Here is a 26,411-nt window from a genome sequence, read left to right as displayed (position 1 = left end):
GTGTGTGATTGTGTATGTGTATGTATTGTGTATACCTGTGTGTACCTGTGTATGTATTGTGTATACCTGTGTGTGATTGTGTATGTGTGTATTGTGTATACCTGTGTGTGATTGTGTATGTGTGTATGTATTGTGTATACCTGTGTGTGATTGTGTATGTGTATGTATTGTGTATACCTGTGTGTACCTGTGTATGTATTGTGTATACCTGTGTGTGATTGTGTATGTGTGTATTGTGTATACCTGTGTGTGATTGTGTATGTGTGTATGTATTGTGTATACCTGTGTGTGATTGTGTATGTGTGTATATGTTGTGTATACCTGTGTGTGATTGTGTATGTGTGTATGTATTGTGTATACCTGTGTGATTGTGTATGTATGTATTGTGTATACCTGTGTGATTGTGTATGTATGTATTGTGTATACCTGTGTGTGATTGTGTATGTGTGTATGTATTGTGTATACCTGTGTGTGATTGTGTATGTGTGTATGTATTGTGTATACCTGTGTGTGATTGTGTATGTGTGTATGTATTGTGTATACCTGTGTGTGATTGTGTATGTATTGTGTATACCTGTGTGTGATTGTGTATGTGTGTATTGTGTATACCTGTGTGTGATTGTGTATGTGTGTATGTATTGTGTACACCTGTGTGTACCTGTGTATGTATTGTGTATACCTGTGTGTGATTGTGTATGTGTGTATTGTCTATACCTGTGTGTGATTGTGTATGTGTGTATGTATTGTGTATACCTGTGTGTGATTGTGTATGTGTATGTATTGTGTATACCTGTGTGTACCTGTGTATGTATTGTGTATACCTGTGTGTGATTGTGTATGTGTGTATTGTGTATACCTGTGTGTGATTGTGTATGTGTGTATGTATTGTGTATACCTGTGTGTGATTGTGTATGTGTGTATATGTTGTGTATACCTGTGTGTGATTGTGTATGTGTGTATGTATTGTGTATACCTGTGTGTGATTGTGTATGTATGTATTGTGTATACCTGTGTGTGATTGTGTATGTGTGTATGTATTGTGTATACCTGTGTGTGATTGTGTATGTATTGTGTATACCTGTGTGTGATTGTGTATGTGTGTATGTATTGTGTATACCTGTGTGTGATTGTGTATGTGTGTATGTATTGTGTATACCTGTGTGTGATTGTGTATGTGTGTATGTATTGTGTATACCTGTGTGTGATTGTGTATGTGTGTATGTATTGTGTATACCTGTGTGTGATTGTGTATGTATGTATTGTGTATACCTGTGTGTGATTGTGTATGTGTGTATGTATTGTGTATACCTGTGTGTGATTGTGTATGTATTGTGTATACCTGTGTGTGATTGTGTATGTGTGTATGTATTGTGTATACCTGTGTGTGTGATTGTGTATGTGTGTATGTATTGTGTACACCTGTGTGTGATTGTGTATGTGTGTATGTATTGTGTATACCTGTGTGTGATTGTGTATGTATTGTGTATACCTGTGTGTACCTGTGTATGTATTGTGTATACCTGTGTGTACCTGTGTATGTATTGTGTATACCTGTGTGTGATTGTGTATGTGTGTATGTATTGTGTATACCTGTGTGTGATTGTGTATGTGTGTATGTATTGTGTATACCTGTGTGTGATTGTGTATGTATTGTGTATACCTGTGTGTGATTGTGTATGTGTGTATGTATTGTGTATACCTGTGTGTGATTGTGTATGTATTGTGTATACCTGTGTGTACCTGTGTATGTATTGTGTATACCTGTGTGTACCTGTGTATGTATTGTGTATACCTGTGTGTGATTGTGTATGTGTGTATGTATTGTGTATACCTGTGTGTACCTGTGTATATATATGGGGGAGAACAAGTATTTGATCCACTGCTGATTTTGCAGGTTTTCCTACTTACTAAGCATGTAGAGGTCTGTAATCTTTATCATAGGTACTCTTCAACTGCGAGAGACAGAATCTAAAACAACAATCCAGAAAATCACATTGTATGATTTTTAAATAATTCATAGTATATTCATAATAATCAAAGAAAACCATTAGTAACACACTACGCCGTCATGGATTAAAATCCTGCAGCGCACGCAAGGTCCCCCTGCTCAAGCCAGCGCATGTCCAGGCCCGTCTGAAGTTTGCTAATGACCATCTGGATGATCCAGAGGAGGAATGGGAGAAGGTCATGTGGTCTGATGAGACAAAAATAGAGCTTTTTGGTCTAAACTCCACTCGCGGTGTTTGGAGGAAGAAGAAGGATGAGTCCAACCCCAAGAACACCATCCCAACTGTGAAGCATGGAGGTGGAAACATCATTCTTTGGGGATGCTTTTCTGCAAAGGGGACAGGACGACTGCACCGTGTTGAGGGGAGGATGGATGGGGCCATGTATCGCCAGATCTTGGCCAACAACCTCCTTCCCTCAGTTAGAGCATTGAAGATGGGTCGAGGCTGGGTCTTCCAGCATGACAACGACCCGAAACACACAGCCGGGGCAACTAAGGAGTGGCTCCGTAAGAAGCATCTCCAGGTCCTGGAGTGGCCTAGCCAGTCCTCCAGACCTGAACCCAATAGAACATCTTTGGAGAGAGCTGAAAGTCCGTATGGCCCAGCGACAGCCCCGAAACCTGAAGGATCTGGAGAAGGTCTGTATGGAGGAGTGGGCCAAAATCCCTGCTGCAGTGTGTGCTAACCTGGTCAAGAACTACAGGAAACGTATGATCTCTGTAATTACAAACAAAGGTTTCTGTACCAAATATTAAGTTCTGCTTGTCTGATGTATCAAATACTTATGTCATGCAATAAAATGCAAATTAATTATTTAAAAATCATACAATGTGATTTTTGTTTTTGTTTTAGATTCTGTCTCTCACAGTTGAAGAGTACCTATGATAACAATTACAGACCTCTACATGCTTTGGAAGAAAGTACTACACATACTGCAAAATCAGCAGTATGTGTACTGTGTGTGTACTGTGTGTATATACTGTTACGACCCTCCTCTGCATTGCAGGGGAGGTTCCTCCTGCAGGCAGAGGAGGGTCGTTAGTGATTGGAGCCACCTGGGCTCAGGGTATTTAAACTGCTTCTAACCACTCTTCTCTCTCTCTGCTCCTCCAGGTATGATCCTGTTTTGTTTGTTCCTTTATAGTTTTAACTCAGCCATTTTCACACACACACACACACACACACACACACACACACACACACACACACACACAGATTTACTCATTCATGCACTTGACATACACCTTACATTATGACATTCTCATACTTCATTCCTTTTTCTTTGTTTAAAGTTAATTGTTTTGATTTACAATAAATATCTTGATTGGCCTATACTTGTTGTTGGTGTCTCCTCATTCTTTGCCACAGGCTGTGAGCCGGCTTGTGACAATACTGTGTGTACCTGTGTGTACTGTGTGTACTGTGTGTATATAGTGTGTGTACTGTGTGTACCTGTGTCGTCGGAGTCGTTCTTCAGGTCTGTGGTGAAGGCCACCAGGTTTCTGCAGGACCAGGAGCAGACCAGCGGGACCGAGGGACAGTGGACGCTCTTCGGACGTTTCTCCCACTCACACACGTAGGCCAGCTCCATGATCCTACTCAGCTCTCAGCAAGCTCCACACACACCCTACACACACCCTACACACACACACACACACACACACACACACACACACACACACACACACACACACACACACACACACCATGGAGTGGGTTAGGGTAGGTAAGGTCTAGGTCTGCATTTTGAAGGCTGAGTCCTGGTTCTGCTGCTTCGATCTCTTTAAGAGAATAGCAGGGCGTGTGTGTGTGTGTGTGTGTGTGTGTGTGTGTGTGTGTGCTGTATAATCTTATACCAGCTGCTATAACAGTCATGTCCCAGTTTGGGATTAATAAGACCTTCCTACCAGACTCCATTCAGATTACAGCCCATTTAACAGATGGACTCAATGTAGCTTTGTCTTAGACTAGCTTACATATTTGTATATATATTCTATATTTTTCATATATACACTATGTATGCTCATAGTACCTTTTTATTCTATATTTGTATATAAATACATTGTACATATTAAAGCTGTTTCCTTGTTCCTGTCTTTTCTTTACTTTCTCTCTGTCACCAGACTCCAGTCACTACAGTTGATTTAACAGATGCTAATGTCGCTAGCTGTTAGCTGCTAACGTTAGCTTACCTCCTTTTGATTTCAGCTCCAATGACGCAGATCAAACTGAAATAAATCCGTTTCCTGTCCAAACGGAAGTTTAAGAAGTATAGAGTCTGTCTGTGCTGTTTAACGGAATATTAAATATATAATAAACATAATATCCGCGGGGGGAACACACAAACAAACCGTCCACCGTTCATTCAGACAGTGTGTGTGTGAGGACCCCGCCGGTCGTCCACAGGGCTCCTTCCGCATCTGCCTGTCTAAAAAACAGTAAACAAACATTTAAACACGCGCACAAAAAATCAAAAACCAGGGAGAATATTAATTAAAAGTCAAATAAACTAACACCAAAATATCAAAAGGAAATGAAAGCCAAAGACGAGGATTTCCCCCCCAAAACTTTACTCAAAACAATTCAGGCGGTTTGTATCAGCTACTATGAGTAGAACAGAAAAATATAATTTTATATTTAAATATATATAAATATGTTTAATTTTTTAACTAATTTTGTGACGGTTCCAGATGTTTAAATTAACATGAATGAATGTTATATTTACACACATTTCTTTTATTGTTTTTATTCAATGCTTTAACATACAGAACATAAATATAAAGAAATATAAATAAATATAAATACATATAAATAAATATAAATAAATACATCTCCAATAATATTAATATTCATAAACAAACATGTTCAGAATCTCGGCTTTAATCACTTTAGAATTCAGGAATTAAACATATTTATTTATAATAAAATGATTTATTCCATTTATTCATAAATTATATATATGTTTAATTTCTAGAAATGTAATTTGCAAACAGTCAACATTAAATATATATAATTATACAGCAGAGTGTGTGTGTGTGTGTCTGTGTGTGTGTGTGTGTGTCTGTGTGTGTGTGTGTCTGTATGTGTGTGTGTGTGTGTGTGTGTGTCTGTGTATGTGTGTCTTTGTCTGTGTGTGTGTGTGTGTATGTCTGTGTGTGTGTGTGTGTGTTTGTGTGTGTGTGTCTGTGTGTGTGTCTGTGTGTGTGTGTGTCTGTGTGTGTGTGTGTGTGTGTGTGTCTGTGTGTGTGTGTGTGTGTCTGTGTATGTGTGTCTTTGTCTGTGTGTGTGTGTGTGTGTGTGTGTCTGTGTGTGTGTGTGTGTGTGTGTGTCTGTGTATGTGTGTCTTTGTCTGTGTGTGTGTGTCTTTGTCTGTGTGTGTGTGTGTGTGTGTGTGTGTGTGTGTGTGTGTCTGTATGTGTGTGTGTGTGTGTGTGTGTGTGTGTGTGTGTGTGTGTGTGTATGTCTGTGTGTGTGTGTGTGTGTGTGTGTGTGTGTTTGTGTGTGTGTGTGTGTGTGCGTGTGTATGTGTGTTTGTGTGTGTGTGTGTGTGTGTGTGTGTGTGTGTCTGTGTGTGTGTCTGTATGTGTGTGTGTCTGTGTGTGTGTGTGTGTGTGTAGAAAGCTCCAGGATTTACATACAACAACTTAAAAATACCCAAAACCATACTTAATATTATATTTCTGATATATTTTGAATTATCATCTGTGTTTTCCATATAGGCCAATATGGCCAATATATTTATATACAGCACAGTATACACACTACTACACATTAGTATTAGTACTACTACTTATACAGGAACATATGACGTCATATAACATTAAAATAAATATGAAATATATATATATAGTGAATGTACATTTGAAAAACCGTTAATGAAAGATAGCGTAATGTTGCGTACTTCCGGTCTTAGCTGTATCCCCCGGCAGCGCTCTGGGGATACAGCTACCTACGTTAGGACCCGTATTTCCGCTCTGGTTTTGGTTCCTAGCTACCAGCCGTCCTGTTAGCCTCTGTTAGCCTCTTAGCTCCGAGTTTAACCGCCTAAAGTCTGTAAATAAAACTAAAATGACTCCACACTGAGTCTGCTACATGCTGGCTGTTAGCTGCTAGCTCCTCTAGCGTTATATTCACCTGTACAGCGCAGCTAACGGAGCATGCTAACCGGCTAGCTGCTGTTTCTGAGTCTGTTTGTTAGTTCTGATGAAGAGGAAACGTTAGCATGCTGCGGACTCAATAACAGGTAATCCAGACACACGCTAACACACAGCTAACATTAGCATGCTGCGGACTCAATAACAGGTAATCCAGACCCATGCTAACACACAGCTAACGTTGTTAGCATGCTGCGGACTCAATAACAGGTAATCCAGACACACGCTAACACACAGCTAACGTTAGCATGCTGCGGACTCAATAACAGGTAATCCAGAGACATGCTAACACACAGCTAACGTTAGCATGCTGCGGACTCAATAACAGGTAATCCAGAGACATGCTAACACACAGCTAACGTTAGCATGCTGCGGACTCAATAACAGGTAATCCAGAGACACGCTAACACACAGCTAACGTTGTTAGCATGCTGCGGACTCAATAACCGGTAATCCAGAGACACGCTAACACACAGCTAACGTTAGCATGCTGCGGACTCAATAACCGGTAATCCAGAGACATGCTAACACACAGCTAACGTTAGCACTGACACATAGATACTAGCTGTTTACAGTTTGAATGGATGAGTAGTTTGGTCTCTAACGTTAAAATATTATGGATCAGTGTTTCCCAAAAGTTCCTATATGACGTCATCACATGTCTTGTTTTGTCAACAACTCAAAGATGTTGAGTTTCCTGTCCCAGAGGAGAAACTAGATCATACTCATAGTTAACACTAGTTTATCATAAAGACATGACTCCAACCGATGAATGATTATCAGAATAGTTTAATAGTTGATGGCTCATCGGTTAATGTCTGCAGCTCTGCAGTTTATATGGACACGCATGTTAGGAGGGAAGGAAACGAGGGAGGAGGCAAGGACGGAAATAAGAGGGAAGGAAGGTAAAGGAGGAATAAATAAGGAAGGATTGAAGAAGGGAACAAAGGAAAGAAGACTTAAAGGAAGTACGTAGGGAAGGAAGGAAGGATAGAAGGAAAGGCGGAAGGAGAGAGAGGGAGAGAGAGGATAGAAGGAAAGTAAAGGAGGAAGGAGAGAGGGAAGGAAGGAGGATTCAGAGATTAATGTAATATTTAATAACCTCTACAGTAACTTCAGTCTTCCATCTTTAGTCACTAAACTACAAAGAGCCATATGAAAGTGCAGCTTTAAGAATACATATATCTATAGATATGTATAGTTTTTTTTTTTTTTTTTGTCTTATTTCATTCTTTATCCGAGGTGTAGTCAGAAGAGATGTGTTTTTAGCCTCCGGTGGAAGATGTGTAGGCTTTCAGCCATCCTGATGTCAACAGGGAGCTCATTCCACCATTTAGGAGCCAGGAGTTCTCCCTCGCTGTGGGGGGGGGCAGCAAGCAGGTTGGCTGATGCAGAGTGGGGGGGTTGGGGTATAGGGTTGGACCATGTCCTGGATGTATGCTGGGGCTGATCCCTTCATGGCCCTGTATGAGAGTACTAGTGTACTGTATGATAGTACTAGTGTACTTTATGTGAGTACTAGTGTCTTGCAGCAGTTGGTAACCAGTGAAGAGAGCGGAGGAGAGGTGTAGTGTGAGAGAACTTGGGGAGGTTGAAGACAAGCCGAGCTGCTGTGTTCTGAATGAGCTGCAGGGGTCGGATGGCACATGCAGGCAGGCCAATCAGGAGGGAGTTGCAGTAGTCTAGACGTGAGATGACTAGAGCCTGAACCAGAACCTGAGCCGCCTTCTGCGTTAGAAGGGGACGTATCCTTCTGATGTTATGCAGCATGTATCTACATGATCGGGTGGTTGCAGCAATGGAGAGTTGGTCGTCAAGTGTCACACCCAGGTTTCTAGCAGTCTGGGTGGGGACTACCACAGGTTTCTAGCAGTCTGGGTGGGGACTACCACAGAGTTGTCTATTGTTATAGTCAGGTCTTGGGAAGGAGAGCCCTTCCCTGGAAGGAAAGGAAGGAAGGAGCTCAGTCTTGTCGAGGTTGAGTTTCAGATGGTGTGTGGACATCCAAGAAGAGATGTCAGTCAGACAGGCCGAGATACGTGCTGCTACCTGAGTTTCAGACTCAGGAAAGGAGAGAATTAGTTGGGTGTCATCTGCGTAGCTGTGATAAGAAAAGCTGTGCGACTGAATGACAGACCCGAGAGAGTTGGTGTACAGAGAGAAGAGGAGGGGACCCAGGACTGATCCCTGAGGAACGCCAGTTTTGAGTGGGCAAGGTTCTGAGGTAGATCCTCTCCAGGTTACCCGGTAGGTTCGGTCTACCAGGTAAGATGTGGAAAAAGCGACAGACAGGGTGTCCTGAACAAACCTGCTATTTTTAAACAGTTTAGCCAGCTGTTTTTTTTTGCTGCCTCCAGCTTCTTTAGAAACTAAATGTGTCTTCTGGCATCACACATCTTCAACGTTCTGTGTGTGTGTTGCGTTAGGTCACAGTAGTTTACTGCGGCGCCGCTTGTTTTACAGTTCTGCGGAGGCTCCGGTAGAGCTTTCGCCGTAGCCTAACTACACACACACATGGCCGGCTCCACGCACACACCAGCGCACAAGTATAAACATCAGGCCACTTTTACACAGGCTACGGAGAAAGCTCTGGTGGAGCCTCCACAGAACTGTAAAACAAACTCAAGTGGCCTGATGTTTTAACTTGTGCGCTGGTGTATGCATCGATACGGCATAACGACCAGCCACGCTGAGGCGGTACTAAAATCTGCAACGGGAAACGGACGCACAGTGTGTCGAGGCGAGTCAAGCAGGTACCACGTTATGGAAAAACGCCAATATTTAAACTGAGCAGCGGTAAAAACATCTGGAACTATCAATTCATTAATCAAAGATTTATTTGGTTTCTTTTCAGAGTCATCTGTGTGGAGAAGTCTTTCTTTCCTCCCTCAAACTTCGTGATTGGCTGAGAGGCTTCCCTGGCTGTGATCTGATTGGCTGAGAGGTTTCCCTGGCAGTGATCTGATTGGCTGAGAGGAGCCATGCTGACCTAGGATCAGCTGTTAGTCAGTGTGCTGTGTGCGGAGTAACACAGCGACTCATCATGTCTGAGAACCAGCCCAACAACAACAACGTCCCTCTGAACAACAACAACAACAACAACATGGGACCCAACCGGCTCCGGAACCCCAACATCAACCAGAACCCGCTCATCAACGTCCGGGACCGCCTCTTCCACGCGCTCTTCTTCAAGATGGCCGTCACCTACGCCCGACTGTTCCCGCCGTCCTTCAGGAGGGTCTTCGAGTTCTTCGTCCTGCTAAAGGTAGGGAACATCTGGGCAACATCTAGGGAACATCTGGGCAACATCCGGGCAACATCTGGGGAACATCTAGGGAACATCTGGGCAACATCTAGGGAACATCTGGGCAACATCTAGGAAACATCCGGGCAACATCTAGGAAACATCCGGGCAACATCTGGGCAGCATCTAGGGAACATCTGGGCAGCATCTAGGAAACATCTGGGCAGTATCTAGGAAACATCTGGGCAACATCTAGGAACATCTGGGCAACATCTAGGAAACATCCGGGCAACATCTAGGAAACATCCGGGCAACATCTGGGCAGCATCTAGGGAACATCTGGGCAGCATCTAGGAAACATCTGGGCAGCATCTAGGAAACATCTGGGCAGCATCTAGGAAACATCTGGGCAACATCTAGGAACATCTGGGCAACATCTAGGAAACATCCGGGCAACATCTAGGAAACATCCGGGCAACATCTAGGAAACATCCGGGCAACATCTGGGCAGCATCTAGGGAACATCTGGGCAGCATCTAGGGAACATCTAGGGAACATCTGGGCAGCATCTAGGAAACATCTGGGCAGCATCTAGGGAACATCTGGGCAGCATCTAGGGAACATCTGGGCAGCATCTGGGCAGCATCTAGGGAACATCTGGGCAGCATCTAGGGAACATCTGGGCAGCATCTGGGGAACATCTAGGACACATCTGGGGAACATCTAGGACACATCTGGGTAACATCTAGGACACATCTGGGACACATCTGGGCAGCATCTGGGAAACATCTGGGCAACATCTAGGCAACATCTGGGGAACATCTAGGCAACATCTGGGCAACATCTAGGGAACATCTGGGCAGCATCTAGACAACATCTGGGCAACATCTGGGGAACATCTAGGGAACATCTGACAGCATTATCTCCCCTGTGTTCCTGGCCAGGCGCTCTTCGTCCTCTTCATCCTCGCCTACATCCACATCGCCTTCTCTCGCTCGCCTATCGACTGCCTGGAGGCGGTGAGGGAGCGCTGGCCGCGGGACGGCATCCTGCGGGTGGAAATTCAGAGGAACTCCAGCCGCGCGCCCGTCTTCCTGCAGCACTACGACGCCGCGGCCGGCCTGCAGGAGGCGCTGGGGGCGGGGCTTAGCCTGGCAGCGCTGCAGGAGGAAGACGAGGAAGAGGAGGAGATGACCATAGAGATGTTCGACAACAGCTCCGTGCAGGTGAGACGCAGACGCAGACGTAACATGGTTAGTTCTCCGGTTAGTTGGTCCGGCCCATAATACATCCCATAATACATACATGGTCTGGTCCATAATACATTGATTGATTCCTTCCTGTAGTTCTTTGGATAAAATGTGTTGTTGATAAGTTAAATGAATGTTTATATGTGTGTTTGCTGTTTCCTGTTTGCTGTGCTGCAGTTTGATCTGGACATGGAGCCTCGTCTGAAGCCGTCTCTGATTGGAGGAGGAGTCGGAGGGGGCGGAGCAGGGGGAGGGGCAGGAGGAGGAGGGAATGGCAGTCAGGACGTCTCCTTCAGTCAGACCACTAAAGGTATGCAGCCCCTGGACGACTCAGTGTCTGAGCTGGAGATGATGACCAGAGCAGGTAAACTCTTCCTCTGCTCCTCCTCCTCTTCCTCGCTCCCTTCCTCACCTTCATCTTCCTCATCTTCATCTTCCTCCTCTTCCTCTGCTCCTCCTCCTCTTCCTCTCTCCCTTCTTCATCTTCATCTTCTTCCTCCTCTCTTCCTCCTCTCATCTTCCTCCTCTTCTTCTTCTTCCCTTTTCCCTTCCTCATCTTCCTCTCTTCCTCCTCTCTTCCTCCTCTCATCTTCCCTTCCTCTCTTCCTCTCTTCCTCATCTTCCCTTCCTCATCTTCCTCCTCTGTTTCTCCTCTCATCCTCCTCATCTTCGTCTTCCTCCCCTCTTCCTCCTCTCATCTTCCTCTCTTCCATCTCTATTTTAAAGTCTCCTTTAACTCTGCATGATATTGTTTTGGGTAATGCTGAATAGTTTACCGTGTTTACCTGCTGGTTAATCTCTGGCTTCAGAAAGGTTTGAAACTCTGCGTCTCATGTTCCCACTGAAGGCCGTTTGGTGTCATCCGGCTCTGACATGTAGCTGATTATTGTTTAAAAGTCTAGACCCAGAATAAACAGTATGACCAACTCACTTTTTCACATATAGGGAAAACAAGTCTTACATTTGGGTCACTACAGGTTTTTACAAACATCGTTACGTTTGTAAAATAGGTCTTTCTTTCGCCGTGTTTTTGGATCCAGAGCGTCTCCTGTGTAGACACTTGGTCACCTGAATGCTTTCCATCTGATTCTGATCAGTCCCACTCAGTCTGTTCTGTCTGTTGTTGTGATCAGTCTGTTCTGTCTGTTGTTGCAGTGGGATCAGTCTGTTCTGTCTGTTGTTGTTGCAGTGGGATCAGTCTGTTCTGTCTGTTGCAGTGGGATCAGTCTGTTCTGTTTGTTCTGTCTGTTGCAGTGGGATCAGTCTGTTCTGTCTGTTGTTGCAGTGGGATCAGTCTGTTCTGTTTGTTCTGTCTGTTGCAGTGGGATCAGTCTGTTCTGTCTGTTGTTGCAGTGGGATCAGTCTGTTCTGTCTGTTGCAGTGGGATCAGTCTGTTCTGTCTGTTGTTGCAGTGGGATCAGTCTGTTCTGTCTGTTGCAGTGGGATCAGTCTGTTCTGTCTGTTGTTGCAGTGGGATCAGTCTGTTCTGTCTGTTGCAGTGGGATCAGTCTGTTCTGTCTGTTGTTGCAGTGGGATCAGTCTGTTCTGTCTGTTGTTGCAGTGGGATCAGTCTGTTCTGTCTGTTGTTGCAGTGTGGCCTCAGGAGGAATACATCGTGGAGTATTCTCTGGAGTACGGCTTCCTGCGTCTGTCTCAGAGCACCAGACAGAGACTCAACATCCCCGTCATGGTCGTCACTCTGGGTGAGACGCAGTCACATGACCCTGTCTCACACTCACATGACCCTGTCTCACACTCACATGACCCTGTCTCACAGTCACATGACGCTGTCTCACAGTCACATGACTTTAACACCTGTCTGCCTCAGTACATGACTTTAAATGAAAACTCTCTGTCTCCATGTTTCTGTGTCTGAGTGTCTGATGGAACAACAATCTCTGAAACTGCTGACAGACTCAGATTATTATTCTAAGTGTCTGACAACATTATGGGATGGATCCCTACAGAGATAGACCTTTTAGTTAAAGGTTTGGTTGAAATAAACCCTTAATTCAGCCATTTACATGTGGAGATATGCTGGCTCTATACACTCTAAAAGTACTGATTATTTACATGGAGTCTGGTGGAGATATGCTGGCTCTATACACGCTAAAAGTACTGATTATTTACATGAAGTCTGGAGATATGCTGGCTCTATACACGCTAAAAGTCCTGATTATTTACATGGAGTCTGGTGGAAATATGCTGGCTCTATACACGCTAAAAGTCCTGATTATTTACATGGAGTCTGGTGGAAATATGCTGGCCCAATACACGCTAAAAGTCCTGATTATTTACATGGAGTCTGGTGGAAATATGCTGGCTCTACACACGCTAAAAGTACTGATTATTTACATGGAGTCTGGTGGAAATATGCTGGCTCTATACATGCTAAAAGTCCTGATTATTTACATGGAGTCTGGTGGAGATATGCTGGCTCTATACACGCTAAAAGTACTGATTATTTACATGAAGTCTGGAGATATGCTGGCTCTATACACGCTAAAAGTCCTGATTATTTACATGGAGTCTGGTGGAAATATGCTGGCTCTATACACGCTAAAAGTCCTGATTATTTACATGGAGTCTGGTGGAAATATGCTGGCCCAATACACGCTAAAAGTCCTGATTATTTACATGGAGTCTGGTGGAAATATGCTGGCTCTACACACGCTAAAAGTACTGATTATTTACATGGAGTCTGGTGGAAATATGCTGGCTCTATACATGCTAAAAGTCCTGATTATTTACATGGAGTCTGGTGGAGATATGCTGGCTCTATACACGCTAAAAGTACTGATTATTTACATGGAGTCTGGTGGAGATATGCTGGCTTTATACACGCTAAAAGTAGTGATTATTTACATGGAGTCTGGTGGAAATATGCTGGCTCTATACATGCTAAAACTCCTGATTATTTACATGGAGTCTGGTGGAAATATGCTGGCTCTATACACGCTAAAAGTACTGATTATTTACATGGAGTCTGGTGGAGATATGCTGGCTCTATACACGCTAAAAGTACTGATTATTTACATGGAGTCTGGTGGAAATATGCTGGCTCTATACACGCTAAAAGTACTGATTATTTACATGGAGTCTGGTGGAGATATGCTGGCTCTATGCACGCTAAAAGTAGTGATTATTTACATGGAGTCTGGTGGAAATATGCTGGCTCTATACACGCTAAAAGTACTGATTATTTACATGGAGTCTGGTAGTTTTGGTGATGGGGATTTTTAATATTAAACTAAAAGGATCTTACTCTTTAAGACAAAGGCCTAAACACTACCTTTCAGTCACATGACTTTAACCCCTGTGATGAAACCTTTCAGATCCCATGAAGGACGAGTGTTTCGGTGACGGATTCAGTCGCTTTCTGCTGGACGAGTTTTTGGGCTACGACGACATCCTGATGTCCAGCGTGAAGGCGCTCGCTGAGAACGAGGAGAACAAAGGTACAGAAACACGGAGAGAGAGGGAGAGAGACAGAAAGGTAGGAGAGAGAGAGAGAGAGACAGACAAACAAAGGGAGAAGGGGAGAGAGAGGGAGACAGAAAGGGAGAGGTAGAAGGAGAGAGACAGAAAGGGAGGAGAGAGAGACAGAAAGAGAGAGAGACAGAAAGAGAGAGAGACAAAGGGAGACAGAGAGAGAGAGACAGAAAGGGAGGAGAGAGAGAGACATCTTGTATTGGGGTCAGTGAGGTAAATTCTAAGGTAGTTTTGCAGACGGTGTGTGATGTCAGTGTATCTGGAGCTGTGAGTCATCAGCAGGTTGGTGATGTCACAGCGTGGTTCTCCGCAGGGTTCCTGAGGAACGTGGTGTCTGGAGAACATTACCGCTTCGTCAGCATGTGGATGGCCAGAACGTCGTACCTGGCCGCCTTCGTCATCATGGTCATCTTCGTAAGTCACGATGCAAACAGCCGCACTTTAACCTGTTAATTCCCATCGGCCCGCCGGCGGGCCGTTTTTAATATTTATTAATATTTCAACATTAAAAATTATTTCACGAATGTGACACTTTTGTCAATATGGACATATTACACATCATTAGATCGGTTAGATTCTCAGCTATCCAATTCTGAAGTTAATTTAATGGAAATCATAGCAACAAACATGATTCATTTAGATGTACAGACCTCTTAAACAAAAAAAGAAGGATTAAAAGTGACGACTTCTTACCTTTGAAGCAGTTGTAAAGTCTGAATATGCGCCCATTTCCTAATTGTTTATATTCATTTAGTCCATCAGGGTCCAACAATCAAAAGACCAAAAGGGTTTCTCATAAAAATAATCCAGTAGGTACAAAATGCTGTGTAAAAACAAAACAAAAAGTCCGTAGCTAACTGTTTGCTAACCTCCTTTGTCAACTGCAGTCGGCAAAAATAATATTTTCTCTTCATCCTGCACGGTGTTGTTGGGTATGCTTGTTTTCCTTATCTTGCTGCCTACAATGCGAAAGCATCCCCAACTTTTTCTATTTAGTTTTCACCCCGGGACAGCCCCCGACATACAGCAAGCGCTCCCATTATGGAGCGGTCAATATGCTGCGTCATCTCTCTGAGCAGCCATTTTAGGAAAGCTGTCATTGGCTATCGACACGTCAATCATGGCAGTTGTAGCGAATCACGTAGCATGATAGGAATATCCAATGGGAGCCAGTCCAAATGAATGGGTAACATACCTAAGCCCCGCCTCCCAGAGCCAGCATGCACGTACATCTGATTTATGAGAAAAAAATATGTTCAACAGTGTTTGAATGAATTTAAAATGATTTGGTAAGTAATTTTAAGTCTTTAGTATGTTTTGTCTAACAGCATAGAAGTGAGTAAAAACATTTAGCAACATTTGGTCACTTGGAGAAGTTTTGGAGAGGTTTTGGCCCACCAGTGACACATATTATACCAAATACTGAAAACTCCCTAGCTCTCATTAGGTTAGGACTAGAGATCTGAAACTTTATAGAGGTGTTGTTGACAAGGTGGAGAAGGTATGTGTTGTGTTCTGCATAGTGTGGCACAAAGTATGTTTTAGTTGTTTTTTTTCAAAAATTGCGTTTTTTTAGACGGGACCAAAATAACTATTTTGAACCATGTTTGAACTGCTGTAGTGTATGTTGTGTTTTAATCACATGCTCATCAAGCACATATCCATAAAGTAGAAGAATGTAGGTTTCAAATGAAGCCTCATACATGCATTTTGGCCTTGCAGTTCTTCTGTTATAAGCTTTTCCATTTGGGAACGAGAAATAGACGAAAATCAAGCAAAAGAGGTGGATTTGAACAGGTTAAAAACCATGGATCATAAATCAGCACTGCAGGGCGTAGCAGGGCACTGCAGGGCGCAGCAAGGCACTGCAGGGCGTAGCAAGGCACTGCAGGGTGCAGCAGGGCACTGCAGGGCGTAGCAGGGCACTGCAGGGCGTAGCAGGGCACTGCAGGGTGCAGCAGGGCGTAGCAAGGCACTGCTGGGCGTAGCAGGGCACTGCAGGGCGTAGCAAGGCACTGCAGAGCGTAGCAGGGCACTGCAGGGCGTAGCAGGGCGTAGCAAGGCACTGCAGGGCACTGCAGGGCGTAGCAAGGCACTGCAGGGCACTGTAGGGCGTAGCAGGGCGTAGCAAGGCACTGCAGGGCACTGCAGGGTGCAGCAGGGCACTGCAGAGCGTAGCAGAGCACTGCAGGGTGTAGCAGGGCACTGCAGGGCGTAGCAGAGCACTGCAGGGCGTAGCAGGGTGTAGCAGGGCACTGCAGGGCGTAGCAGGGTGCAGCAGGGCGCAGCAGGCCGTAGCAGAGCGTAGCAGGGCGCAGCAGGCCGTAGCAGAGCGTAGCAGGGCACTGCAGGGCGCAGCAGGGCGTAGCAGGGTGCAGCAAGGCACTGCAGGGCGCAGCAGAGCGTAGCAGGGCACTGCAGGGCGTAACAGGGTGCAGCAGGGCGCAGCAGGGTGTAGCAGGGCGCAGCAGGGCACAGCAGGGCGTAGCAGGGTGCAGCAGGGCGTAGCAGGGTGCAGCAAGGCACTGCAGGGCGCAGCAGAGCGTAGCAGGGCACTGCAGGGCGTAGCAGGGTGCAGCAGGGCGTAGCAGGGTGCAGCAGGGCGTAGCAGGGTGTAGCAGGGCGGTGCAGGACCATGTCGACAGCTGTAACCATGATTTAGGTGCCACCCTAATCCAAGGAAAACTGCGAGGTGAGAAAACATATGGACTCCGGGGAATAAGCTCCCCAGATCTAGGTTAGTAACAAGCATTTCTGGGACATGGATGCACACAGATGGAAAGAGAGAGGAGAGAGGAGCTCAATGTGTCAAAGGAAGGAAGTCTCCCGGCAGTCTAAAACTATAACAGCAGAACTAAGAGCTGGTGCAAGGCAGACCTGAGCCAGCTCTATAAGGGTTGGTAGATGAATCTGACGACTATGAAGAGATCAGAGAAGAGAAGGAGTGCCGTGTCTGTAGCTATACACCCTCCCCCGCCGGTCTGAGGAGGGTGATGATTGTGTTTCTGTGTTTCAGACTCTGGTGATGATTGTGTTTCTGTGTTTCAGACTCTGTCCGTGTCCATGCTGCTCAGATATTCTCACCACCAGATCTTCGTTTTCATCGGTCAGTTTCCTCCCAAAACATCGCGTCACACAGCCCCCGGTCCCGACCGGTTCAGACTGGTTGTTGTTCAGTCCAGTTCAAATCGCTTCAGTTCAGTCTGGTCCAGTTTCAGGACTTCAATAACTGACTCAGACCAGAACAAAACCAGTACAGTGTACACATTGTGTGTCCTGGGATGGTGAAGGAATGTCCTGCCCTATTTTGCCTCTGATTGGCTTACCCTGGTATTCTTACCCTGACCATCTCACTCCTTATTTCTGAACCTAACCAATCCAACAACGAACGTAACCAGTACTAGCCAGTTAGTAGGGTCGGGTACTGAAACTCGGTTTCCATGCAACCGGTATATCCCAGACCGAAGGACAACACAGATCTGGGTGCCTCATTACGCTGTCTCCTTACTTCCTGCGCTGCCCTCTGGTGCTCTGAAACGGACGTTACAGGCAACAGAAGCATTGCTGCACGTGACGCTAGTCAACACTACACTTGGCAGCAGCTAACGGTAACGTTAGCCTACCGTTAGCTAGTAACTGGCTTAAACACGGTTTAAATGCAGACAGTTAAACGGTCTAACGTGCGTCTGTATTTTACTGGAAAGACGTGACGCAGCCAGTGTCCCAAATTAACTTTTTGACTCACCGGCCAAGTTGGCGGGTAGATTAAAAAATCTACTGGCCAAGCATATTTTTTACTGGCCAAAATATTAAATTGCAGTTTTTTTGTAGCCTAACTTAAAGTGTGTAGTGTTTGAAGTATTTTATTAGCTAAAATCAATGTCTTCATTCATAAATATGTCCTCAAACTATTTGTTTGAATACAAAATACAATTTCAACGCTAGACGGGAGAAACTCCTCCACAGTGGACCTTTAAAGGAACTTAAACCAGTTATTCCACATCAGGTTAGGGTCACCTTTAAGTCTACATAACAGGGCTGGGGTTGCAGGTCCTGCTGGTAGGGATTGTAATGATTAACTGTTTAACCGTTAACTAACAATAGGAGTTTTGACCGACTAATATTATCAGTTAAAACAATATTAATAAAACAATATGAAGTTTTAAAAAACGTCTTTTCATGATAAAAATAATGTAAAAAGGCTATACAATCTATACTTCTTAACTGATCATTCATTTGCTAGTCCTAACTTTGAGTTAATCCTCTTTTGTCTGTTTGTGGAGAGCTACGTGACTATATATATATATATATATATATATATATATTTCTAAATATAATTCTTAATGTCCCAGACAAGACGGTCGTGTGGTGCTCTTGTTTTGTTTTAAAGAATCCTTTTAGCACCGATTCCCATCCCGACCAATCAGAGGTAAAGTAGGGCGGGTCGAGTCATGTCTTTGCACCCAATGCAGTTTAATCCAGTTCAGTCTTTTGCATTTCAAACAGTTTGATGAGTTTAGAACTGACTGATGAAACGTGAGAACAGAATGTCTAACCTTCAGCTGTGTGTCGGTCTGTTCCTCCTCAGTGGATCTTCTTCAGATGCTGGAGATGAACATGACCATCGCCTTCCCAGCAGCCCCTCTGCTCACCGTCATCCTGGCCCTCGTTGGTAAGCCCACATCAGCCCACATCCTGAAAACTTGAGCTATGTCCATGCGGTCAGAGTGTGAGTTGAGGCAGGACCAGGCTGAAGTCTAGTCTAAAGCTTCGGCTCCATTGACTGCGGACCGCTGGAGGAGCAGATGTGCTGCTGAATGTATCTTTTGACTGTCTAGAGCTGCAACGCCACACAGCTTTATTATTATACTATTAGTTGTGTCGTCCCTGTTCGAGTCAAAAGTCAAAGTATCTGTATTAGTCTCCCCCAAGGAGACATTGGTTTTGGACACTGAGAGAAATTGCTGCAGGAGTTACAACAGAGCACAGGGTTCAAACAATTACAAGACAAATGTACAGTAAACATTTGGGCGACTCAGAGAGCTGTGCAAATTACAAATTACCATTTTCTATACTTGTGCAAAAAAAAAACATCCTTCCTACATTCTTCTGTTCTCCCATACATGCCTTAAAAAACACTCATTCCTACTTCCATAAGCATCCATACATTCAGTCTAGGGCTTTGACTTTTTCCCAAAAATCATATTCAAAGTTTTTTGGTTTATTAATATTCAAATATATTCTAATATTTATTAATAATATTTTGACCATTAAATGCCTTCAGTAAGACCTATATTGGTATAAGTTATATATGTTCTGTCCACCAGAGGGCAGTGTATCAGTCAATGTCAATAGGCAGGCAATGATGTTTCCAGAAGAAAACCACACTGCCACCACTGTTGGTTTAATTAAAAGTCACCAGACCCTGGATTAAACACAAACAGTATGCTTTCTACAGGAAGTTAGGAGCTTTCTCCGTAGCCTACGTAGATGGTCTGATGTTTATACTTGTGCCCTGGTGTGTGCGTTGAGCGTGTGTGTGTGTGTGTGTGTGTGTGTGTGTGTGTGTGTGTGTGTGTGTGTGTGTGTGATTATCTTCAGAGTGAGTAGTGACTCTAGAGTCATAGTGAGAGAAACAAAGTGTCTCCTCTGTTCTTTCTGACCACGGTGTGAGATCTGGAGCAGGAGAAGTTAACCCTCTCCTTGATCTCATGTTGTTATAGAGGAGGAGAACCAGGAGAAGTTAACCCTCTCCTTGATTTCATGTTGTTATAGAGAAGGAGAACCAGGAGAAGTTAACCCTCTCCTTGATTTCATGTTGTTATAGAGAAGGAGAACCAGGAGAAGTTAACCCTCTCCTTGATCTCATGTTGTTATAGAGAAGGAGAACCAGGAGAAGTTAACCCTCTCCTTGATCTCATGTTGTTATAGAGGAGGAGAACCAGGAGAAGTTAACCCTCTCCTTGATCTCATGTTGTTATAGAGGAGGAGAACCAGGAGAAGTTAACCCTCTCCTTGATCTCATGTTGTTGACGGAGAAGGAGAACCAGGAAATGAATGTGGGGGGGGGGATGCTACCAAGCCACGGCCGAGCGAGAGTTACTTTTTAAAATGCGTGAAAAAGCCTCGGAATCTGAATTGAAAACGTTTACAAGCAAACACATTTACAAAAAATAATGCCCATAACAGGTTTGAATATTAAGGGCTGCCTAATATTCGTTCGAGTATCATTATTTTTTAAAATATTCAAATTATATTCGAATAACGAAGTTCAGAGTCAAAGCCCTATTTCAGTCATGAATAAACATGCATTCATTCAGTCATAAATATACATTCATTCCTCCATTCATATCCATACATACATTCAGTCACAGATGTACATTAATGAATTTGTAGTCATACGTTCATCGCTGCTCATTAATGAGCTTGACTGAGAGAGGAACCAATGAGTCTCTCTGATTGGTTGGAGGTTTTGTCCCGCTAAAAGAAACATTGACTTTTTTCTCTCCATAATATTACAACCTTTTCATAAATTATGAAAAGGTTTATTCTGAAAATATACCCGAGCTGTCGTCTCTGCTTGAGTTTTGCTGATTGGTTGGAGGGTTTTAAACCCTGAGCCTGTGATGTCACTTCCTGTCTGCAGGCATGGAGGCCATCATGTCGGAGTTCTTCAACGACACGACAACGGCGTTCTACATCATCCTCATCGTGTGGCTAGCCGACCAGTACGACGCCATCTGCTGCCACACCAACACCAGCAAACGCCACTGGCTCAGGTGAGTGACCAGCACCGCCGCACGCCATTGGCACTATAGAACCACGCCCAGTGGCACGGGGCTGGACCAATCACAGCACACTTACTGCTAACTATAAATCTATGAGTTAGAGACTATGGCCCAATCCCAAAGCCCGGACTCACAGACTCCCAGACTTTGGTGCACGTTCTCGTGAAATTGGTAAGGGCTTAGGGTTGTCCCAATGTCGAATTTCAAAGGGCGTGAGGGTTTGAGTACACACTTACCGAGCCCTTTCCGTGAGTCTGCATCGATGCAGGCTTCACCAAAGGGAATTACCCACAGTTCAAAGCGTTGTGACGTTTACCGCGGAGACCATAGGGAAATCCGGAAATTACAAAGGTAAACAACAGCACGACACACGACCACGGAGCTCAGACCAGCCTGCTGTCCAGCTCGTAGAACAAGAGGTTGAAAACGTGGAATCAGGCAGCCGTCTCCTGGGCCTCGGCCGTGTGGAAAGCTACAAACTTAAAATGAAAATTCCCAAACCGGCTAGTGTCAGCAACATCTTTGTTATTAAACGTCGCCAAGGTAACATGTGATCTTGTGAAGTGCTGTCCCAATCCCATTTCTACCTATCTGAGCCCATGTGGCCTCACACACTCACTCACTCAGCACCTGAGATCAGTTAAGTCTGAGTCTTTAGTCCTTAGTCCTCAGGAATCACTTTGGGATTGGGCCAATATATCCGTGAATGTAAAACTTTAAGATGAGTGTGTTTGGGTTCCTCAGGTTCTTCTATCTGTACCACTTTGCCTTCTACGCCTATCACTACCGCTTCAACGGTCAGTACAGCAGCCTGGCGCTGGTCACATCCTGGCTCTTCATCCAGGTCAGAAACACCTTCATCATCTTCACACTTACAGGAAGACACCCAGGACTCTCTGTCTCCATGTTTGTGTGTCTGAGTGTCTGATGTGACCAACAATCTCTGAAACTGGTCCAGTATTAACAAGAACCAAGCTGTAATGTAACCCTACAGGACTAATGTTCAGTAGCAGTTAGAGTCACTAAAAGTTCTGTTGTTGCTGCTGACAGACTCAGATTATTATTCTAAGTGTCTGACAACATTATGGGATGGATCCCTACAGAGATAGACCTTTTAGTTAAAGAGTAAGATCCTTTTAGTTTAACATGAAACAGCCCCGTCACCATCACCAAACCCACCAGACTCCATGTAAATAATGAGTACTTTTAGCGTGTATAGAGCCAGCATATTTCTACCAGACTCCATGTAAATAATCAGGACTTTTAGCGTGTATAGAGCCAGCATATCTCCACATGTAAATGGGTGAATTAAGGGTGTATTTCAACCAAACCAGAGTGGTGATTGTTGGAACAGTGGAAAGATGAACCAAGACGGCTTTTGGTAGTTTTATTTAGTTTCTGTCCACTTTGAATGAAGTGTGTTTTACCATGATAAAAGTACTGATTATTTACATGGAGTCTGGTGGGTTTCTTGTGCAACTAAACTAAACTAAATATTCTGTCACTAACATCATCTTCTTATTCCTGTTCAGCACTCTATGATCTACTTCTTCCACCACTACGAGCTTCCTGCCATCCTACAGCAGATCCGGATCCAGGAGATGCTTCTGCAGAACCAGCAGGCGGGTCAGCAACAGGCGGGTCAGCCAGCAGGTCAGCAGGCGGGTCAGCCAGCAGATCAGCAGGCAGGTCAGCCAGCGGGTCAGCCGGCCAACAACCAGGCACAGGCGCTGCAGGACAACCTCAACAACAACGCTGCCACTACAGTCGCTGGGACAGAACCAGGACCGGAAAACACTGACCCACACGCCGCCCTGCAAACGCTGCACAGCGAATCAAACGCCACCCTGCCTACAGGAGCGGGAGAGGTGAGGGCAGAGCTGAACTGGGTCTCTCAAACAGCGGCCATCTTTACCGAAGCTCTGAGCACCGCCGGAGACGCAGCGGCCGCCAGCGTGGTGGCAGAGGTCTGGGTGGACGGAGGAGAAACGGGAGGAGACAGAAGAGGAGAAAGGGGGGAAGGAGGAGGAGAAGAAAGAGAAAGACAGAGCGAAACGGTAGAAGGAAGCGGAGAAAAAGGAGCAGGAATGGAAGATTTGAATGTTGTTTCAGTAGAAATTAAAGCCACAGGAGGAGATCCTCCAATCAGAGGGCAGGAGGGGGCGGAGGGGGTGGGGCCCCGCCCAAACACAGACTGCCCCCTCCCACAGAGCGGCACAGGTACAGACTGCAGAGCGCCACAGCGGCCGCAGACGCCGTCCTGAGGGCCTGACACGCTGCTCAGTCTGTCAGCTGATCAGGGCTCTGGTCTGTGATTGGACCATCACTGAACAAACACACTTCTTATTTTAAACAAAAACTAAATTAATTAGTTCAGTTTGACCCAACCGCAGGGTCCGCAAGATTATTCTTTGGATGAATGGATGAGTAGTTCTGTCTCTAAAATGTGGATCAGTGTTCCCCAAGATGACGTCATCACATGTCTTGTTTTGTCCACAACCTAAAGATATTCAGTTTCCTGTCAGCTGTTTATGTAAAAATAATCTGCCTAATCTGGGTGTGCTGATCAAAAGTTAAATTAATGATAAACCGTATGATGCACGGATTCCTCTGGGCCGGGACCGATGTTTGGTTGGTGGTTCCCTGTCAAAGGGAACCAAACTGTTTGAAGTCTGAACTCTGTTCTGGTCTGGAGGATTTTGATCCGTTTAAGATCCTTGAATGTACAGATATTTTCACTGATTTAAAATAAATATAATAAAACTCACAAGTTGTAACATCTGCATCCCGAGCAACGCTAAATTCTGCAGATTTTCATTCAGTTCCTCAGCAGTTTGTCTGGGCCGATCCCGATAGCCCATGTGTTGTTATTGGTGTTGGTTCTGGTTCTGGTTTTGTGACGGGGGAACAGAGGAATCTTCATGATATAAAATACCATGGCAGTTTAAAGTCTTAGTTGTGTTTTGGTCTGGTTTTTGATCCATGAATGATCAGTAATGGATCCGCCCTGACTCTGACAGACTGAAGCACAAACTGAACTGTGATGCTTTCTGTTTTCATCTGCTTTTATTTTGAAAAGGACAGACTCTTTGGGAACAGGAAGTAGTTTTTGATCGCGGCGGTGGATCAGAACGGATGCCTTATCAATAATCCTTCGGACACTTCGGAGACTCCAGCAGCTGACAGAGGCAGCTGATTGGTTGTGCATTATGATGGCGGCTGTGTCACACCTCAGGCCCCGCCCCCTGCCACATGTCTGCCGGTGCGTTCAGGTGCTCCTTGTAAACGTCAGCGTCGACTAGCTGACTCAGATGTGTTTCAGTAAAAACCCACATTATTTTCTCCTTTTTAAATCCATTTATTCAAACTGAACTTAAAAGTCACCAAACACGTTGCATAAGTTAAGGTAACTTCAGTTTTTTTCAACCTGCACACTATTTTTGCATGCATTTTTTTTTAATAAGATCCTTTTAGTTTAACTAACTAACTTTAGTTTAGTAAATCACCATCACCAAACCCACCAGACTCCATGTAAATAATCAGGACTTTTAGCGTGTATAGAGCCAGCATATTTCCACCAGACTCCATGTAAATAATCAGGACTTTTAGCGTGTATAGAGCCAGCATATTTCCACATGTAAATGGGTGAATTAAGGGTTTATATCAACCAAACCAGAGTGGTGATTGTTGGAACAGTGGAAAGATGAACCAAGATGGCTTTTGGTAGTTTGATTTAGTTTCTGTCCACTTTGAATGAAGTGTGTTTTACGATGATAAAAGTCCTGATTATTTACATGGAGGATTAGGGCCACATGTGAAAAATGTATTTGAGTGACAGAAAAGTTCTTTTAATCTTTAAACTCAGAACATAAATACATCACATGTCCCTACTCCTGTTCCGTAGTTAGTAATGGATTCATCTAATGCCCATAACCATAGACGCTCTTAATAACTCAGCTATTAATTGGCTGAAATCAGTCACCTGAACACACCATGACGTACGTGTGTGTGTGTGTGTGTGTGTGTGTGTGTGTGTGTGTGTGTGTGTGTGTGTGTGTGTGTGTGTGTGTGTGTGTGTGTGTGTGTGTGTGTGTGTGTGTGTGTGTGTGTGTGTGTGTGTGTGTGTGTGTGTGTGTGTGGGTGTGGTGAAGGAGGCGGAGCCTAAAGTGTGACACCAGCATTAAGAGACACAAAGTGAACCAAAGTGATGGACTGTGGAGGGATTTGTTTGTTATTTGACTTCTTGGTGCCTCTGTGCTGGATGACTGTAGCCTCGTTAGTCCATCTGAAGCCTGAAACTCATCAAACTGTATTTAACTGTCCAGTGAAACCAGTAAAGCAGTGCACAACCACAGCTGTTTGCACACTAACTGTGTCAACGTGTCACTTCTTTCTTCTGCAGAGAAACAGGAAGTTATGCTCCTCAGTGAAGGACAGTCGTCACCTTTCTGAAAGGGACTTCCAGATGTTCCTCCCCTGAAAAAAACGCAATTTCGACCTAGATTTACTTATATTTAGTATAGTATGAAAGATATAAAAAGTCATAGTATAGTATATCGAAAAAAGTTATAAAAAGTCATTGTATGGTATATCGAAAAAATTCATAAAAAGTCATAATATAGTATGTCGAAAGAAGTTATAAAAAGTTACTGTATAGTATGTCGAGAAAGTCATGAAGTCACAATATAGTATGTCGAAAAAAGTCAAGTCAGTATAGTATGTCATAAAAAGTCATAGTATAGTATATCGTCAAAGTCATAGTATGTCGAAAAAGTGATAGTATAGTATGTCGAAAAAGTCAAAGTCATAGTATAGTATGTCGAAAGTCATAAAGTCATAGTATAGTATGTCGAAAAAAGTCAGTATAGTATGTCGAAAAATTCATAAAGTCATCGTATAGTATGTCGAAAAAAGTTATAAAAAGTCATAGTATAGTATGTCGATAAAAAGTTATAAAAAGTCATAGTATAGTATGTCGATAAAAAGATATAGTATGTCGATAAGTCACAGTATAGTATGTCGAAAAGTTATAAAAAGTCATACTATGTCAAAAAAGTGATAAAAAGTCAGTATAGTATGTCAAAAAAGTGATAAAAAGTCACAGTATAGTATGTCAAAAAAGTGATAAAAAGTCATAGTATAGTATGTCAAAAAAAGTAATAGTACAATATGTCGAAAAATTTCTAAGAAGTCATAGTATAGTATATCGAAAAAATTCATAAAAAGTCATAATATAGTATGTCGAAAGAAGTTATAAAAAGTTACTGTATAGTATGTCGAGAAAGTCATGAAGTCACAATATAGTATGTCGAAAAAAGTCAAGTCAGTATAGTATGTCATAAAAAGTCATAAAAAGTCATAATATAGTATGTCGAAAAAGTCATAACAAAGTCATAGTATAGTATGTCCAAAAAGTGATAAAAAGTCACAGTATAGTATGTCGATAAAGTCATAGTATAATTTGTCAAAAAAGT

The 26,411-nt window shown here is 43.8% G+C and overlaps 2 protein-coding genes across 11 annotated transcripts in view; one reads left to right on the top strand and one right to left on the bottom strand.

The window, feature by feature from the left end:
- The window catches only part of med16 (mediator complex subunit 16), a 29,022-nt gene extending 24,621 nt beyond the window's left edge, over window positions 1–4,401 (bottom strand). The window contains exons 1-2 of one of the 4 annotated variants that reach the window (XM_036007047.1): window positions 4,202–4,401; window positions 3,462–3,614 (exon numbers count right to left, since the gene is read on the bottom strand). In XM_036007047.1, coding sequence (XP_035862940.1) covers window positions 3,462–3,600 — 139 coding nt within the window. In that variant the 5' untranslated portion in view covers window positions 3,601–3,614; window positions 4,202–4,401. Of the gene's footprint in view, window positions 1–3,461; window positions 3,615–4,115 lie in introns of all 4 variants that reach the window. The other 3 variants (XM_036007049.1, XM_036007050.1, XM_036007048.1) reach the window with 3 other exon arrangements.
- A 1,523-nt stretch (window positions 4,402–5,924) lies between these two features.
- On the top strand, window positions 5,925–24,285 carry tmem259 (transmembrane protein 259). Of its 7 annotated transcripts, none has more exons than XM_031314491.2 (13): window positions 5,929–6,252; window positions 9,018–9,107; window positions 9,140–9,428; window positions 10,352–10,633; window positions 10,835–11,021; window positions 12,250–12,360; window positions 13,993–14,115; window positions 14,463–14,563; window positions 17,198–17,255; window positions 18,738–18,821; window positions 20,796–20,928; window positions 21,682–21,781; window positions 22,470–24,285. In XM_031314491.2, the coding sequence occupies exons 3-13, from the start codon at window positions 9,207–9,209 to the stop codon at window positions 23,199–23,201; spliced, it is 2,133 nt and encodes a 710-aa protein (XP_031170351.1). In that variant the 5' UTR covers window positions 5,929–6,252; window positions 9,018–9,107; window positions 9,140–9,206; the 3' UTR covers window positions 23,202–24,285. The 7 variants fall into 7 exon arrangements, with proteins under 7 accessions (XP_035862947.1, XP_031170351.1, XP_031170352.1 ...); XM_031314492.2 differs by having other exon boundaries at window positions 9,018–9,428; window positions 22,470–22,590; window positions 22,627–24,285; XM_031314493.2 differs by having other exon boundaries at window positions 9,018–9,428; window positions 10,835–10,967.
- Window positions 24,286–26,411: the final 2,126 nt, after the last annotated feature.

The sequence above is a fragment of the Sander lucioperca genome, chromosome 11 (assembly GCF_008315115.2).
Source record: "Sander lucioperca isolate FBNREF2018 chromosome 11, SLUC_FBN_1.2, whole genome shotgun sequence".
Taxonomy (NCBI): Eukaryota; Metazoa; Chordata; class Actinopteri; order Perciformes; family Percidae; genus Sander; species Sander lucioperca.
The sequence above is the reverse complement of the archived record's forward strand: the minus strand, read 5'-3'. Positions and strand labels throughout refer to the sequence as shown.

Bases quoted from the DNA above. Each gene is read 5' to 3' on its own strand.
- tmem259 (XM_031314491.2), top strand. From the start codon at position 9,207: ATGTCTGAGAACCAGCCCAACAACAACAACGTCCCTCTGAACAACAAC. The intron at 12,361-13,992 runs GTGAGACGCAGT...GAAACCTTTCAG, and splicing joins CGTCATGGTCGTCACTCTGG to ATCCCATGAAGGACGAGTGT. The intron at 21,782-22,469 runs GTCAGAAACACC...ATTCCTGTTCAG, and splicing joins CATCCTGGCTCTTCATCCAG to CACTCTATGATCTACTTCTT.